The 18,796-nt window shown below is 33.2% G+C and overlaps 1 protein-coding gene and 1 pseudogene across 1 annotated transcript; both read left to right on the forward strand.

Annotated features, from left to right (window-relative positions):
- The first annotated feature begins 514 nt into the window (after positions 1-514).
- Positions 515-997, forward strand: LOC131077516 (acidic endochitinase-like). The gene has a single exon (XM_058015028.2). It carries the CDS (start codon positions 515-517, stop codon positions 995-997), a length of 483 nt encoding a protein of 160 aa, XP_057871011.2.
- Positions 998-2,278: 1,281 nt separating this feature from the next.
- Positions 2,279-18,796, forward strand: part of LOC131077483 (hevamine-A-like) — a 30,011-nt pseudogene continuing 13,493 nt past the window's right edge.

The following is an 18,796-nucleotide window of genomic DNA, read 5'->3' on the forward strand; positions in this document are numbered from 1 at the left end:
AAATTTGTAGATTTTAAATAAATATAAATGAATAAAAACTATATGAACAAAGCTAATATGTTTTAATTCTTGAATCTGATTGATTGATGCTTTGACTTTTAATATTTTTGAGTTAATTACTTATAACAAAACTCAAAATACTATGTTAAGCTTTATATATATATATATATATATATATATATATATATATATATATATATATAGACTACACAAGCTCACATATGGATAAGATTTAGTATATACAAATAATAAAATCATAGCTAGCACATATGAAGTTAACACATGAATGAGAAAGAAGGAAAAGAAAAAAGGATAATACAAACGAAATTCTCATATCTTCTACTTAGAAAAGCCAACGGAGAAAACAAATGTAGGTGAAATGTTACCATAGTGCTCCCGCGTATGGAAACTCGTAGAAGGACCACTGAAGTAAAATGTCATGTGGCAAAGTGCTATATATGGATATCAATCCCACCTGCTTAAATCATGCAAAACCATTCATTCATTGTGAAGCATGGAGAGTCCTAGAATGAGTGTGAGAGTGAGAGGGGCCGCGATTACCTGTGTTATTGCTCTGTTGTGGAGAGGGGCATCTGCGGCAAACATAAGTATATACTGGGGTAAGAATCACTGGGAACGTTCCCTTGCCAACACCTTTGCAAGTGACAGACTCAAAATTATGATGCTCAGCTATCTAAGAGACTTCAGCAATGGGCAGACGCCGGTGCTCAACCTTGCAGACCATTGCTATCCCCCCTCGGGAGGATGCAAATCACTGAGTGCTGATATTGAGTCCTGCCAGTCCAATGGTGTAAAGGTGTTTTTATCTATCAGAGGATGGCCCAATTTCTCAAACTATTCACTCGGCGCCATAGAGGATGCTCAGAACCTGACCAATTATCTGTGGGAGAACTTCCTTGGAGGGCAATTAGACTCTAGGCCTCTGGGAGATGCTGTTTTGGACGGCATATATTTTGATATCAGAACGACGACGTAGCATTGGGATGTTCTTGCCAGGGCCTTGTCTACTCTAAGCACCTCTTCAAAGAAGGTCTATCTCAGCGCCACTCCGGAGTGCCCATATCCCGATGATCACCTAGGAGTGGCCTTGGAGATGGGTCTTTTCGACTATATGTGGATTCAGTTCTACAACAACCCTCGCTGTCTGACCCTTACCAATAAGTTGTATTGGTGGAATAAGTGGACCACCGTGAATGTTATTACCATTCAAACACAGGGCCTTTTCGGGGGCTTTTCCACTTCCCTTCGAGCTTATGCAAATGGCTACATTACTGCAGCCATACTCGTCTCTGAGGTGCTGCCCGAGATCAAGACATCCTCAAAATATGGAGGAGTCATGCTATGGAACAACTACTACGACAGGATAGCCAATTATAGCTCAATTATCAAAGAATCATTGATAATGAAGCTGTTTCCCGTCGATGGGCCTACTTTGGCCTCTTTCTGAGAATAAAAAAATGTAGTAACGCTTAAATAAAAGTTGAGAGTGGGTATTGCTCAGCCTGCTTTTCTTCAAGTATTTGGGGAGTGAAGATTTAAGATATGTACTGATTTTATATAAGTTATGTATAAGTTAATGATGCTTAGGGATCACCTGATTCAAAAAGAAAAATAACTAATTAAATTAAATCATCATTGCTTAAGAAATTCCATATATTATGATGATTGTTGTAAAATAGGTATGTAAATATTATTTGCAGTTATAACATATTAATACATTATTTTAATGATTTAATCAATTGTGCTTCAGTAATAATAGATTAATAATGGGGTGGCCAAGGGAAACCTGAGGACAGTTGGGTGTGGGGGAGTGATAAGAAATGAGTGTGGCTATTGTATTGCAGTAGTGACACTGCCCATGGGATCCTAGACCAACCACTTAGCCAAGGGCATGGTTGTTTACCAAACTCTGGTCCTAGTTAAATCCATGGGATTTACTAAAGTTTGGCTAGAGGGAGACTCAAATAATATTGTTCAATGCCTAAAAGGCCTATCGTCCCCTTCATGGACCATAAAGAATATCATATCTCAAGATAAGGAGATAATCAACTCTTTCGAGCTATGTATTGTGTCTCACAATTATAGAGAGACCAGCACTATTGCTGACTAGGCTGCCAACATGGCCATCTATGTTGATCACAATATGAGTTGGATCTTCCTCACGAGGTGCGTGCACTCCTCATTTATGATAGAGTGCATGGTTACAAGGGAGAGATAAGTAATTATGACAATGCAGTTATCAATGAAATTTTTTATAATGAATCAAAAAGAGCAACGCTCAAAGATTGAGATGACGTTTAATGTAGACAAGACTCTGCATGTTTTGTGGGTGCCCATTTCTATTTTGAAGGCATTCCTGCTTTGCACTTTGATCTCTATTTTTGCCCTGTTTTATACTGTGAAGGATAAGAATTTTCTATTTGTGGATGCCATGGGAGGAAATAGGAAAAGAATTGAGCCACTTTCCCGTGATGAATGGAAAGACAAGACAAAGGCCTGGGCTATTCTGGAAATGGCTAAGATGATAAGGTATATGGAGATAATTTTAGGGGGAAATCCTATCATGACCAGAATTTTCAAAAAGAATTGGAAAGATGGTAAAATAACCATAGGAAGAAGAAAGGTTGAAATTGACGAAGGGATGATTGCATAAATTAATAGTATGTTGATGGAAGGAAAAAAGTTTTATCGAGACAAGAAGCTCACTAAACTTGCTATCAAGTGATTCCTGAAGGAGGAGTTTGAGAGAAGCAAGTTGGTGAAATCTAGCAAAACCTACTACTCTCCAAAAGTGATAAAAAATGTATGGACATGGATGATGTTTGTTGTCATGTAATATGTTACACTTCATGGTAGATACTCTCGTGTCTATGATTATCACTTTGTGCTTCTAAATCATTTTCGACATAAGGACTTGGTGTCTATCCCTTTCTATTTGTTGATCTCCCTTAACACTAGCAGGAAGGATTTTAGGTCTAATGTTGCATAAGGGTTAATGTTGCTCTTATACAACCATGTCAAGGCTTCCTCTGTGTAGCGTTCCATCACCGAGCTCTCTGATTTAGATGATGAATCTGAGGACTCTGATGAATGTGATGATAATGGGTCTGATACTGAGTGGGAAGATGATGTTGATAGGATTACCCCTGCTAAGGGTTCTACCAAGGAAAAGGACAAAGATTTGGCATTTGGGTCTAGAAATAAGAAATCTAGAAAAGGAGTTATAGAAAAAAGAAGTAAGGTTTAGGAAGAGGAAAGTTGGCTTGAATGTGATGAAGAAGATGACGAGGGGATGGAGACTAATAGTGATAATGTTACCCCTTTGCAAAAAAAGAAAAACAAGTGAAGCCCTGTTATCACCGACATCATCCCTGATAAAGAGAATGGTTCTCTTAATGTTCAACCAAATCCTCAGGACCCCAATAAATCTACTGATGATGTGGAAGAAGAGGGGAAAATGGTGAAGGAAGGTGACACTCTACCTCCCAACGCTACAAATGTTAATGTGAAGACCCTTGAGAGCTCTGCCCCTGAGATCAACATTGACTGCAAAAATTCCCCTATGCTCAATACTGCGAAGAGTGGGATTATGGAATTTTGTAAGGTTTGGACTAGATCTATTCAGAGATCAATAGCTTGAAGAATAAGCTGGAGGATTCAACCAAGAAAGTGACTACCCTTGAAGCTATTGGTACTAGTAAGCTTAGTAACCTTCCCAACTACCTGAATGAATTGACTAAAGCCATCAGCAATGTCGAGGCTATCACTGGTGCATATGGATCTCAATTTAAGGTTGTGGAGGATAGATTTAATGATCTAGAGAAGCAGGTTCTCAATCATGAGAATACCCTAAAGAAGATTGGAGAAAAAAGCTAGAAAATACTGAAAGTCTATGTCGATAGCTTAAGTATGATGATTAGCAAGCTAGAACAGGTCCAACATGAAAACAACACTATTGATACAAATAAGGATAAGGTGTTGATTCTTGAAGGGGGCACAACTAGTCATGGTAAAAGAACCCGTGCTAGTACTAGAAAGATGACCCAACATGCCAAGGAGCTAGAGGATCTAAAGAGTGCTTCTGCCTCAATGGTCCTGTTGGAGCAAGAAATGACGGAACTTATCATAAATCTTTCTTAGGGTCTATTTTTCATGGCTATCCCTTAGTTTTATTTGTGCTATCCCTCTGCCTCTTTTGGCTTCTTCCTATCTTTTTGTCTTTGCCAGATGTCTCTATGTTGTGTTTTGTTCTTTCTAGCTGGACTTTAATGCTCTATCTTTTGATTATCTTTATGTAAAGGGTTTTGGGGCCCCTTCAAAACTTGCTTTTCACTTAATCGAAAAAACAATAGATTAATAATATAACAAAAAATGAAATGAGAAACAAAGAACGTTTAAACAATCTTGACAAAACACTCTACAAATGAAAGAAGCTAAAAAACTATTGATCAATTTATATTGTTTGAAATAAGCTTGATAGATGTACATTACATCATTTATCTTCCAATAATTTTAGTACATTCTCTTCATTTGTTTACTTGACATGTTATTTCCATGTTTACATATGACTAACTGCATCACATTATTGATCTTCTAATAATTTTAGTATCTATTCATCATTTTATAGTTGTCATGTTATGTCTCATTTTTTGTCTTTTTATAGTAGTCATATGTAAATAGTGACCTTCCCATGAATTTTCACATTATATAACTATAAATGACAATGATATTGATATACTTAAGCCTAGCGATTTGTTTGTTATCAATAATCAAGTGAATAGTTAGAATATTTAGATTTTGTGGGTTGTTCATATTGGTGTACTTAGAATTGTTTGTGGAGTTTTATCTTCAAATGGTATCCTTGGGTAACTATTCAACTGAACTATAAGATTGTGTATGCTTTTTGTATTGGTGTAACTAGGTAGAATGGAAAATTAAAAGACAGAAAAAATGAATAAAGTAGAATTATAGAGGTACTTAAAAATGAATATTATGTTTATAACTAAAAGAAAAAATCAAAGAGTAAAGGGGTGACAGATATTCCACTTGTTGTGGAACAAGCATAGCGCCTAGGTAGTAAATGAAAATATACTACCATATAGAAATAAATATATTATGTGATAATCTAAAATAGCCTTCAAATGATCACGTGACAATCATTATAAGCATACTCAAATAAGAAAATTTGGTAACCTTATATGCATCCACATTATTTAATATCCTACAAAGAATGACAACAAATTGGAGTAATGGATGTAAGTATATGGAAATATGAATTATTATACAACAATTTAGAGATATTATCACATAACACAATAACAAAGATAATCATTATTTGATTGTTAAACCATGTATAATCATCGGTCAATGTGTGCCATTTATCAAACCCAAATAGGAATGTGTATATCTCAAAAAATTTTGATAAATTCATTTTGGAAGATGAAAGAGAAGTGAGATATGATTAAAAAATAATGAGACTCCTAATCGTATGAATATAAGATACAAGGATGGTGAGTACAATATTTAGGAAATTATATGAAATTAAAGATAAGTATACTATCTATTAACAATAATGTAAGCATGGAATAAAATATGATTTACTAAGTTAAATATATCAAAATTCTTAGAGAGGATCATGTGAATTATAAATACCTTATTAAAAAATTGAAGTTTGAATTATTCCAATAAATTTATTAGAAAATAAAGTAGTGTGTAACATTACAAGAAATTCTATAATAATTATAGAGCATGGTAAAATAATATGTCAACATTACTTGGCATACAATAAACATAGGAGGAATGTTCCTAGGAGTCATAATATGTCTTGTAATTATTTAGAAGGATTAGGTTACAAATCATGTGAATAAATATGATAAATAGAATTATTTGAAATATTCTATTAAACAAATAATTGTCATGAAGAGATCTAAAAATAATTATCATCAAGGGTAGATCATGATGGTAGCATGATGCAATTAAATAAAATTTCTACATGCAACAATGACCATGAGATTATTTTATCTTCTAAATTTATTATGAATATATTGGCATAAAAGATATACTTGTCAAGTGATAAAGACATCAAAATAATGTAATGTATTGGCAAGAAAAATGTGGAACATAGACCGGAGTAATAATCCCCAAGTAATATCGATATGTATTGTTATACCCTAGACACATTTATACGAATGGAGCACAATGTTAATCATGAACTAGTTAGCAAAAATATCAAAGCATTAAAACATTCATAGCATAACACAATAGATATAGAACTCAAGTATATTTATATTATCAAGGATTAATAATGGTCATATTTATTATCCTTATATCTTCTATCCGTACATCTTCTTACATATATTATATGCCTTTTGTCTATATTCTCCATATACATTATCTGTATTTCACTTTTCTATATCTTTTTCTTCAATTACTTGTAACATATTTTTCTATACAAATATCTAATCGAGATGGGATGTGACCCATCCTTTGTACTCATATAGATATTTTATTTTCCCTCTACATGCTCTTTGTGGTGAAGTGTTTTATTTATTGTATTGATTGTGTCTACACTTACTCCTTTGTAGCTAACATCATCTCCCCTTTCAAAATGTTGGCTTTTCCTCATATCAACTTTTGTTTACAAGAAAAGTATTTTTGCAAGTGTCCTTTAGATTATCAAAACTATCATCCCATTAGACCATATATTATTTTAAATATTAATTCTACATTTAAATATATGTGAATATATGGTTTATATCTAGAAGGGTGTTGGAAACTTGAATTTTCTACGATAAATTTTGTGTCTCCCACACAATTTTAATGATATGTGCCAACTAAACACTCACTACTTCCCTTAGTTGATGCAATTTGTGCCTTTTTTTCTTTTTAAATTCTTGGAGCTATTTGAACTATACATGAAATACTTCAATTTGGACTTGAGACTATCCATTTATGTATTTATGTGCACCCTATTTGGTCCTCTTCAAGAGTATCAATTTCTCTAGTTGATTCATTTGAGCCTTGATAAGAGTTTTCACCATATGCCATTGTCAACAAAAGTGATAAAGGAAATTGATATCACTCTTGTTATTATTTAATGTGTTGACGTGATATTTCCAAATGAATGGACTATGAAAAAAAATAAATTATTTGAACCTCATCCACTCTCGTCTTCTACAATTTACCTAGGATTTGTTGCTCCATTATTTTATTCTATAGTTGTATGTCTTCTATGACCACATCCTCTAATCTTTTCAGTTGTACAACTAAGTGTTGAATTACCCAACTCAGCTCAATCATTTAAACTAGGTGTTGAATTATTGTCTTCTTGTACATGCAAAAAGCTATCATTTAAACTTACTTACTCCTAATTCATTAATTATTTCTTACAATTACATTTCATATTTCAACTCAACAATTAAGGACCATTGCATCCACTTTGTACTTGAGCCATATTGAGCCTAGTGGATAATTCTCCTTTTGAATGTAATCAAAGTGAAAATAGGCCTAATTTCTTAGTTTGCATGTATTGAGATATTGAACCCTATTTTTTGTAAGGACCCGCTAGTCCAAACCTTAGACAAACTAACATAATCAAATCCTATTAAGATCTATCAAACAATATTTGATTTCTATCATGCATTTATCAAATGAAAGACAAATAACCATTCATATAGATGCCAGATTTAACACTCGTAAGAGTTAAAAATGTAAGAAATACTTGATATCAAGTAAGAAGGAAGATGAAATAACATATCAAAATAAATAAATATCGCAACCTAAAGTTAACAGGTATATGAATAAGATAAATTAAAGCTAACTAAAAATTATCATGCATGAAGTTTCTACAAAATACTATGCCAATTTAAAGACTATTACATGCTAAAGGAATTATGCATATAAATATCGTTACCTTCCCAAGTAAATATTTTCATATAAACATGCATCCTAAGAATTAAGCATTCATAATGAAATTCTAGAAAACTAATCAATAACCACATAAGCAATGAGACATGCACAAAGTGGACACGTGTTAGTAGGTTAGTGGAATATTAGTTTTCCCTTTCTTTTGTTAGTTACATTTACATGGCACCCTCATGTCGCAATTTAGATAGTAGACCTCATAGGTTTTGCACATAGCTTACTTAGATTAATAACAAGAGACCACATTTGGTCATTTATAATAATTCAATAATATAATCAAATACATTAATCCATTGGATTTGACAAGCAATTTATATATATATATATATATATATTTCAAAGGCTGAAAGTTTTCCAATCAATGTATCCCTAGTTACTAATGTATTAGGCATTGTTCTTAACTCATTTATAGTAGTAACCTTCATTTTATATGTCAGTGGCAATCCTCTTAGGATTTTTGAAACAATTTCATCCTCACTCAATGTTCCTCCACAACATTTCACATCCAAAACAATTTCATTTACTCTTTCCATAAAAGCAGAAATCCTTTCATATTCTTCCATTTTCAGATGTTCATACCTAACTCAGAAGCTTTCAAGCTTTGCAATCTTGACTGTGGAATCTCTTTCATTCAGTGTTTCCAAATGATCCCAAATAGCTTTAGCAGTAGACCTATCTGATAATCCCATGATTTGTTGATCCGATAAAGTGCTCAGAAGCGCTTCTCTTGCTTTGCAATCATTCTCCTCATCTTTAGCTAAGGTAGTTGGAGTGGTATGACCAACTGCAACAATAGTATAACCATTCTTTGTAACTTCCCAAATGTCTTTACCAATGCAATTCAGATGTGTCTCCATCTTGATCTTCTATATCCCATAGTTGGTTCCATCAAGTTTAGGACTGTCCTTCCTAAAATAATTAGTAGTCATTGGATCTCCTCAAGTTGTTAAACTTCTGAAGAAGAGGACTAAGCTTTGCTACCAATTGTTAGGTCCCAGAGACAACTGAGAGCGACGGGGGGGGGGGGTGAATCAGTTTTCTAATAAATTCAAACCAAAAACAACTCAACCAACTTAATGGTTAATACTGGTAAACTAGTTAAGTATGTTGGTAGATAGTGTTAATAGTTAATTGCTATACCGGTAAAGATTAAAGCATGAAACATAAATACAAAGTCATCCACACACACATAACACAAATATTTGTACGTGGAATCCCTATAAGGGGAAAAACCATGGTGGGAAACCTTACCCACAATCAAATGATACTACTGCAGATAGTAAGTGTACATAAATGGGATCTGCACATGCAGAAAGGCCAACAGCCTAGAGCTCACTACTCAATCATAAAATGGGAGTCACACTGACTACAGTTGGATGATTAAAACCAATAAGAATGTACTACACAAAATAGCATCTTCATATGCTGGATTCAATACCGGTGTAATGTTGATATGCTTCCACAAAAACCTAGCTTCTCCTTCAAATGATGTCTTCATGTAAGGCTCTGCTTAATCTCACATATACCTTCACTTAGTTCTTTTTTGCATTCCCACATTCGATCTTACAAATAAGATCTTACATTTATACCATAACCTAAGACCAATTTTAGTAGGTTGGCTGTACAAGATATTACAATAAAATATTTTACAAACAATATAATATCCAATGCAATAACCGATTAAACATGTCGGCTTAAAGCATTTACAACAATAATAAATCATCTCCATAGCATGCCATGCTGATCTATAAAAAGATAAACCTACCGGTGTAACCCTAGGTAACCCTGGACCTATTTGCTGGTAAAAGAAAATATGCAAATATGATTATACCAATGATTAATTCTTCAAAACAAAGTGTCCACATGATGTCTTCAACATTACCAAGTGTCTTCCATATCATTCCAAGTGCTGGTGATCATTATATCTTGTCGGTGAACCATATACTAGTAACTGTGCAATAGTTACTTGTTTGCCGGTGAATGCTATTGGATATCCAGAGTGCTAGTGCTTTAGTAGGTGTTGACATCAATGACAAAACCATACCAAAATACCAACAACTTATTCTATTGGTTTCATGGTTTGGTTATCGCTTTGGTATCTACCAGTAACCAACTTGTTTGTGGATTTCTCGGCTTTCTTTTGGCATTAACGGCTTCTGGTGTTCTCGGTTAGCTTTACTAGTATGCATTAGTTGGTGAATTCATTTGTGGATTTTGGGTCTAGCTTATGGAATTATTTTCTATCATGTTGTTAGTATTTCTTGATCTTATCTCGAGTGTTCTGTGACTTTTCATTAGATGACATGTTGTTATGGTGGTCCTAATTAGATCCGGTTAAAATTTTGTTGGGGGATTCTACCAGCCAATGAAGCGTGTTGGATTTTTGTCTAAGCGGAATTATTGATAGATATAATTGTTTGGTTATTTGATTTAGGTCCATTCTATGTAATGTAAATCATAATATTGGTTCGGTGATATCGTGTGATAAAAATTTTCTAATTATGGGTTTATGGGTTTAGGGTTTAGTCGACCTTGTCAACAAGGTTGATGATCTATATTTATAGGTGACTTATTCATGTAATTGATTGATGGAATGATGGATGGATGGATCAATGGCTGGTTAAGTCTACATTATCAAAGATTGGTTTATGACCAAACAAGGTTATATCATTTAGCAAAGGTTAAAGGAAGGTTTTGCATTGTAGAGTAGGCATCAGTAATTAACTGAAACTGTATCAGGCATTAGTAGATGCTACTTTCAGAGTTCATTATTTCCCGGATTGTAGTCCAATGATTTTGTAAGTCAGTGAAACTTCCCTTTGTGATGAGAAGTGCGCTCTAGGTTGTTGGCCTTTCTACATGTGGAGACCCCATTGTAATTATTCACAATACTATCATAGAGTATTCATCTGATTGTGGGTAGGGTTTCCCACCGTGGTTTTTCCCTTTCTAGGTTTTCCACGTCAAAATATTGGTGTTATGTGTGTTGTTCTTTCATGTTATATTCTTCATTGTGTTTCTCTTGGTCTAAGGTTTATAATTGAATTGTTTTCTATACTTGTTGAGTAAATTGATTCACCCCCTCCTCTCAGTTAACTCCCTGTATCAGAACATTCTAACAAAGTGTGGCTTTAGAAGTCATACTTCTCTTCAATCAGCGGAGGAGGGTAGAGATCCATTTTCAGGGAATAGGGGTTCTACCAATTGAAGAGTGTTCATCGATAATTTTTTTTTTAACTTGTATTGACCTACCTTACCACATAGCATATTTTCATGGTCATTTTCTTCCTCACTAGGTACAAAAGACATTAAATTTTTAAATTCTAATTTTCAACTATTTTATATCTATTATCACCTTCTATTTGAACACTTTCCTCTTACATGTGTATTCCTTTTAGGTTTAACAATCTACATGCATACACTTTTCTTAACAAATTATCCAACCTTATCATAGTGATTTGATTAAGTGTAAGTGCTTTCATTTTAAAATTCCTCCACTTTTGGTTCAGTTGTCTTATTGCAATGCTCTTAAGTACACTATTTTTCTCACTTACTATCATTTTTATTTCTTGTAGATGACATCCCCATCTTGCCCACTAAATCATTGTTAATCGCTTTCATTGATTACTTATACTAGTTACTCACTCTTTCCAAAAAAATAAAATTACATTGCAAGTATATACCATTATCTTATTGCAACCTTCTAACATTTACTTTTGTTGAGAGATCATCCTTCTCATGCTTCTATCATTTAACTATTTTATTTTTCCTTCTTCCTATGAAACACTAACACTTGTGTTTTTGGTTTTTGATTCTAGGATCCAATGACATTAAAGGAATCCCAAATATAGTTTCATCAAAATAAAAAAATGCAACTACTTGTGTTTGTAATCTCCCATGCAAACCACATAGGAAAATGTTTAAAATGTACTCATTGCCTATGATGGTTGTTATTTAATATTTTCTATTGTACAAGAATTATACCTTGCAGAATAAGCTTTGTAATTTTCTAAAATTTAACTATGTTTTTTCAGAACAAGATGTAATGTTGCTTCTTTTCTTATTTGTGTATATGTTTCCCCAAATTCCAATACTATGATACAATCATATCAATTTTCTTCCTTTTACTATCTGCTTGAAACTTTTCAATCCATTTAAAAAATGTATAATTGTTTGTTTTGAGTTTATATTGTATACCTAAATAATCTCCAACATCCTAGCTGATTTCCAAATATTAAAAAAAGTCTACGTCATTTTATTTTTATTCTTTTCTCCTTCTCTTTTACTTGCATCTTTAATGATACTTTCAAAATTCCTTAAATGGTCACCTTTAATATACACTTTTTTAATAACAATGATCACCACCATTTCCTTATAGAGAGTATACCCAAAATTTAAAAGTCATACTTATAATACTTCTTTCCACTAATCATGTTAAAAAAAGACTTTTAAACTTAGCCTTTCAAAAACATATTTATCATAGTTATTGTATACACCTAAAAATGATCTAAAGATAATTAATTGAATAAGCAATTATTTAATTAATCCTCCTCCCCAATTTAATTAAATTCATCAACAATTTGATTAAATACCCCCTTTCCTCTACTTATTAATAGATATAAGGATTTATTTAATAGGTTCATTTCAATAATCCTCTTTGATTAATTAATTATTCTCCATCAAAATCATTTATGCTAATCCTCTAATTAATTAAAACAAATCAAATTCATGAGTTGTTGAAATTAACTAGCCTTTTTCTATTATTTGAATTTTTAAATTCAAATTCTCCTAACTTTTAACCACCTAACCTAATCATTCCTAAACCTAACCCATTCTACCTACCTACATGTTCCCTTTCATTTAACCTCTTCTAGAAGCTTTGTGACACTTGTCACTAAGTGTTCCCTTTCATCTAACCCCTTCTAGAAGCCTCTTGACACTTTTCACCATAGAAATGATAGATGTTCCCTTTAGTCCAACCCCTTTGCCAACCTCCTCCAATTTAACCATTGATATCTTCAGACTTAATCTTAACCATTGATTCCTGCCACCTCACCCCTAGCCCTGGGAAATCTTATAAATAGACCTCATTTTCGAGCACAAATGGTCCCAATTCATATCATTTTTGCATCTTAATTGATTCATCACATTTGCATTCAAGCATTGTTACTATAGGCATCTAGCTTCTAGTTTATCATTTCAAGCATTGTTATCAAGTTCAATCTTAGCTTAATTGCATCTTCATTCTAGCCTATTTTCAAGAATAATCATGAAATCATGTAGCTTAATCATGATATCATTTCTAGATCATGCATATTCATTATTGAAATCCTCCATCTAAGTTTAGTCAAGTCATTGGAATTTGCATAACAAGATCTGAGAGCAAAATTCATACTCGCATTTACTAGGAGGCAATAGATCGATTAGCTATGGTTTTATCTTTTGTTGATTAATTTTCTAACCATTGCTTATAATGATTTATTGATTGTTTTGTGTTTGCGGGTACAAGTACACAGGTATACACTTCATAGACTATGATCATACCACAATTAATCAATCAAGAGCTGGGGTATGCTATCAAATCAATATCATCATCAAAAGGAAATTATTGTTTGAATCAATGCATCATCACACCTTGCTTCAAAGAGGGGAAAAATATATACACCTAAAAATGATCTGAAGATAATTAATTGAATAATCAATTATTTAATTAATCCTCCTCCCCAATTTAATTAAATTCATCAACAATATGATTAAATACCCTCTTTCCTCTACTTATTAATAAATCTAAGGATTTATTTAATGGGTTCATTTCACTAATCCCCTTTGATTAATTAATTCAAATTAATTAATTCTTCTCCATCATAATCATTTCTTCTAATCCTCTAATTAATTAAAAAAATCAAATTCATGAGTTGTTGAAATTAATTAGTCTTTTCCTATTATTTGAATTTTTAAATTCAAATTCTCCTAACTTTTAACCACCTAACCTAACCATTCCTAAACCTAACCCATTATACCTACCCACATGTTCCCTTTCATTCAACCTCTTCTAGAAGCTTTCTAAAACTTGTCACTAACCATTCCCTTTCATCTAACCCCTTCTAGAAGCCTCTTGACACTTGTCACCATAGAGATGACAAATGTTCCCTTTAGTCCAACCCCTTTGCCAACCTCCTCCAATTTAACCATTGATATCTTCAGACTTAATCTTAACCGTTGATTCCTGCCAGCTCACCCCTAGCCTTGGGAAATCCTATAAATAGACCTCATTTTGGAGCACAAATAGTCCCAATTCATTTCATTTTTGCACCCTAATTGATTCATCTCGTTTGCATTCAAGAATTGTTAGTATAGGCATCTAGCTTCTAGTTTATCATTTCAAGCATTGTTATCATGTTCAATCTTAGATTAATTGCATCTTCATTCTAGCCTATTTTCTAGAATAATCATGAAATCATGTAGCTTAATCATGCTATCATTCCTAGATTATGTATCTTCATCATTCAAATCCTCCATCTAAGTGTAGTCAAGTCACTGGAATATGCATAACAAGATCTGAGAGCAAAATTCATACTCACATTTACTAGGAGGCAATAGATCGATTATCTATGGTTTTATCTTTCGTTGATTAATTTTCTAACCATTTCTTGTAATGATTTATTCAGTGTTTTGTGTTTGCAAGTATAGGTACACAGGTACTCTTCATAGATACACGACATTTTGGCACCCATTGTGGGGCCAAAATCATCATTTTTGGCCTCTCAAGCTTCAACAAACGTCCATCTCTGCCAAGACAAAATCAGAATGTCATACGAGTTGATTTTCCAACTCGTACGAACTACTTTTCAGTTTGGTAGGAAACCTCATCTTATGTGGTACAAACTCATTATCCCTGTCATACGAGGTCTAAATGCATGTCGTACGAATTTCTGACTAGTAAATCCTGTGTCGTACGAGCTAATTTTCATTGTCTTATGAGAGCTAAATTCATGTCGTACAAATTTCTAGCTATTAAATCATAAGTCATACGAGTATATTTTGGTTTCTGTCTCATGTTTAAAGTTGTGTCGTTTGAGCTCATAAATTGTGTCATATGAGTCTCTGTATCTGTGATTTTAACAGACTGCATGTTAGGGTTTTCTGATTTTAATCCGAACTTCAGTAATGCTAACCCTGATTTGTTTGTGATATTTTTGGTAGCCTAACTCTTTTCTATAGGATGATTGATGAAGATACACTTGTCAAAGACATAATTCAAAAACCAATCAAGAATACTAATGAATTTGTTTTGTGGGTTGCCTATGAATTCAACTAAACTTGGTGTATTCATTTAAAGTTTTCTAGGCACACTTTAATTTTGCTAAGGAAAATGAACTATCATGTATTTCATTTCTTTGATGATAGACGAGTATGATCTCACCTTTCTTAGGTGATCTTAAACTAGACTCATCTTTTTCTTTCATTAGTGCATTTCTTTAGCAGGCTCGCCCTCCCGAGGAGCTTAAAAATTCATAAACCCATTATGGTCGGTGTGAGGGGAATGACCTAAGTGAGAATGGCTAACGCCAAGTAATCCAACCCACTATAAAATAAATGTGATTTGAAGAAAATCAAGTCAACAATAGTGCTTGGGAATAGCTCTCCTTTGTACTTTCAGGTATATCAAACCTTGGTTTTCAAGGCTGGGAGACCTCTTAATTGAGTTTATACCCCGATGCACTGAACAGATTCCTTACTAGTTTCAGTTAAAATAGAAGCTACCCGATTCACCTCCAAAAGGGTGATAATATTTGTGCAAGAGAGATAGTAACACTCCCAAGACACTTCCCATTAGAGTTTGGAGTCGGATAATATGGCATTGAGAATCCATTGCGTGATGCTTAGCAGCTGTATTTTGATTAGCTATTGAGTGTGTACTTAAGTCAGCAAGCAAAGGTTTTCATTCTTAGCCAACTTCCTTAGGGTTTAGCATGCTTGGAGTTACTTATCACATCATGTGTTTTCTATGTATTCATCCCTAAATTGAAAAATCAGACATCTAAAACTGGAAAACATAAGCAAAACATCAACATTCACTAGTCCAAAATTTGACAAACCAAAATGTATTTTTCGTTGTCCTGTTCTCTGTCATACGAGTCAAGTTATTTTTCATACAAGGAATATGTTTTGTCATGTGGTTTATAAAGTATTGTCATATGAGTCTTTGCTCTTTCAAAGGAAATTGCTGATTTTTTGTCTGGTCTTGTATCTTTTGTCGTATTGTTCATGAAGTATTGTTGTACGAGTCTCTATTTTTATCAGTCTCGAGTTGCCACTTTGCATGACTTTTTCAGGTTTATCATTCTACTTGATCAATTTGCAACATTTATAAACACATTTTATTTGTTGTTCTATGCTTACATTGTCTTGTTGGTTTTCTTGGTTGAGTTATCATCAATCAAAATCTAACTTTAGAATATAAACACCTCAAGATTTTCAAGTGCTCACCCTCAAAAAGTTCAAGATCTAAACATCTCAAAGTGTATTATCACCCTCTTTGATAAACTGATCACTCAAACATAGTTTCTCATTAGGATCAATCATCCTTTATCATGAAACTGAAACATTTGGTCAGGACAATGTTGTCCCACATCGTAGGATATATTGTTCCTAGTGGACTTGGTTCTTATCAAATCACCATCATTGCACTCCTAAATCAAAGATTGAAAAACTTGCAAACCTTTAAACACTTGAATCATTTTATCGTGTCATATCATTCTAACGTATCTACCTTGACAAATGATCACTTACCCAAAATAAATTTTGGACAATCGAATTCTAGCACAATATCTAACACATGTGTATGCCCATTCTAACTAGAGCTCAGAGACAAAAAATCAAAGAGATTGAAATCGAAACATTAGAAATGAATATAATCATGAAACATGAAGATGAAATACAAGTTGAAGGAGAAATAATAGAACAAAATATTAGAGACATCAAAAAGGATCCTCAATTTGATAAATTTATGTAGAAATTGTTGGAGGAAGAAAAAGAAAAATATTTCCTAATGTTAGCCAAATTTGGTGCTACACTTCCCCAAGATTTTGATGTAAAAAAATTGACACAAAAGAAAAGTGATCCTCCTTCTAATAACAAACAATATGAGGATATTATTGGTCTCAAAATGAATGACATGTTAATCCCTAATAACACCAGAACCAATGAAGAAACTTACATACCCAAAAGAGATGAAGTAGAAATTCTGAACAACATTCAATCTAATGAAGATACAAGAAGGGGTAGAGATGAAACAAGAAGAGATCCAGATCCTCCTAGAATAGAAAATAATGGTTATTCAACAACAAATCATGTTGATAATCCTATCACAACTCTCACACAACAACTACAAGAAATGTAAACTCAATTTCAAGATATGCAAAGAGGAAATGTTAGACGATACTCACTGTAGGAAATATGTCCTTATCCATACAACAGAAACCTAAACATGATACCATTTCCTATAGGTTTTGAAACTCCTAGATATGAAAAAATATGATGGAAGCACTAACCCTCAAGATCATATACGAGAATTTTGCACAATGAGTATGGAGTTTGCACATGAATATACCCACTTGATGAGATTATTTCTGAAAAGGTTAATTGGACTAGCTATGGAATGGTTCTCCAAACTTCTACCTAGAGTCAGATCATTCTCAGAATTGGTGGATAAGTTTGTTTCACAATACACTTACAACATACAACATGAAGTAACAATGCTAGACCTATGTAATGCCAAACAAAAGGCTGGAGAACCTTTCATGACATTTTTATAAAGATGGTGATGGTTAGCCTCGTGGTATCCCTGTACAGTGCCAGAATATGAAAAAATGGACATATTCATCGACAACTTAAACAATCAAATGAGTTATTACTTAAAAATGCAAGGAAATCAAAGTTTCAAAAAAATGGTTGATAATGAAATCAGAATGGAAGAAGCCATGGTAAAGAAAGGTGAATTGAAAATATACAAAGGAGTCTATCCTCCTAACAACAACAATAACAACAACCACAATGATAAACCAAAGTTTTGGAATAGAAATCAAAATGTCATCGACGATGGAATAGTGGATAACAAAAATGTGAAACCAAAACAACCGGCTTTTAATTTATCCGCTCACTCAGTAGCGACTCAACAAAACAACAATCACCAAAGAGAAACTATCAAAACTTTCTTTCAAAGATAATTTACAAACATTTGTGAATCCCTTGGGTCAGTACTAAAAAATGCTTATCACAAACAAATTGATTTCTTTACCAGAAGAAAGGAACTACGAACCTCAAATAAAACCACCCTGGTGGAATGATAATCAATATTGCAATTTCCATCGAAACAAGGGACATCTCATAGATAATTATCAGAAGTTGAAACATGTCATACAAGACTTGATTGATAATGGAGTAATAACTATGGATGAACATACAACAAATTAATCTCATACAACTTTTAAGATTCCACTTCCAAACTATGAGAAAGGTGAATTATCAACAACAAACAATGGTAAGGGTAAAGAAAAGGTAAACTACGCTCATACATATGACAATGTAGTAAATGTGATTGTAGGTTAAACAAAATCAAAAACACACTCAGGCTATCACAAGAAGCAAAGCCAAAGTTGTTTTACCGGGTCCTCCAACAAAGACATCATCCACTACAACAAATTAATACAATCTAGTGGAACAATTATAGAAAAGACCTGCACAAATATCAATCTTAGAACTTTTAAATATTTCACCCGCACATAAAGAAATTCTTGAACGAGCATTAGTAGATACCACAGTATCCAAAGATCTTGATATCGATCAATTC

The sequence above is a fragment of the Cryptomeria japonica genome, chromosome 4 (assembly GCF_030272615.1).
Source record: "Cryptomeria japonica chromosome 4, Sugi_1.0, whole genome shotgun sequence".
Lineage (NCBI taxonomy): Eukaryota > Viridiplantae > Streptophyta > Pinopsida > Cupressales > Cupressaceae > Cryptomeria > Cryptomeria japonica.

Bases quoted from the DNA above. Each gene is read 5' to 3' on its own strand.
- LOC131077516 (XM_058015028.2), top strand. From the start codon at position 515: ATGGAGAGTCCTAGAATGAGTGTGAGAGTGAGAGGGGCCGCGATTACC.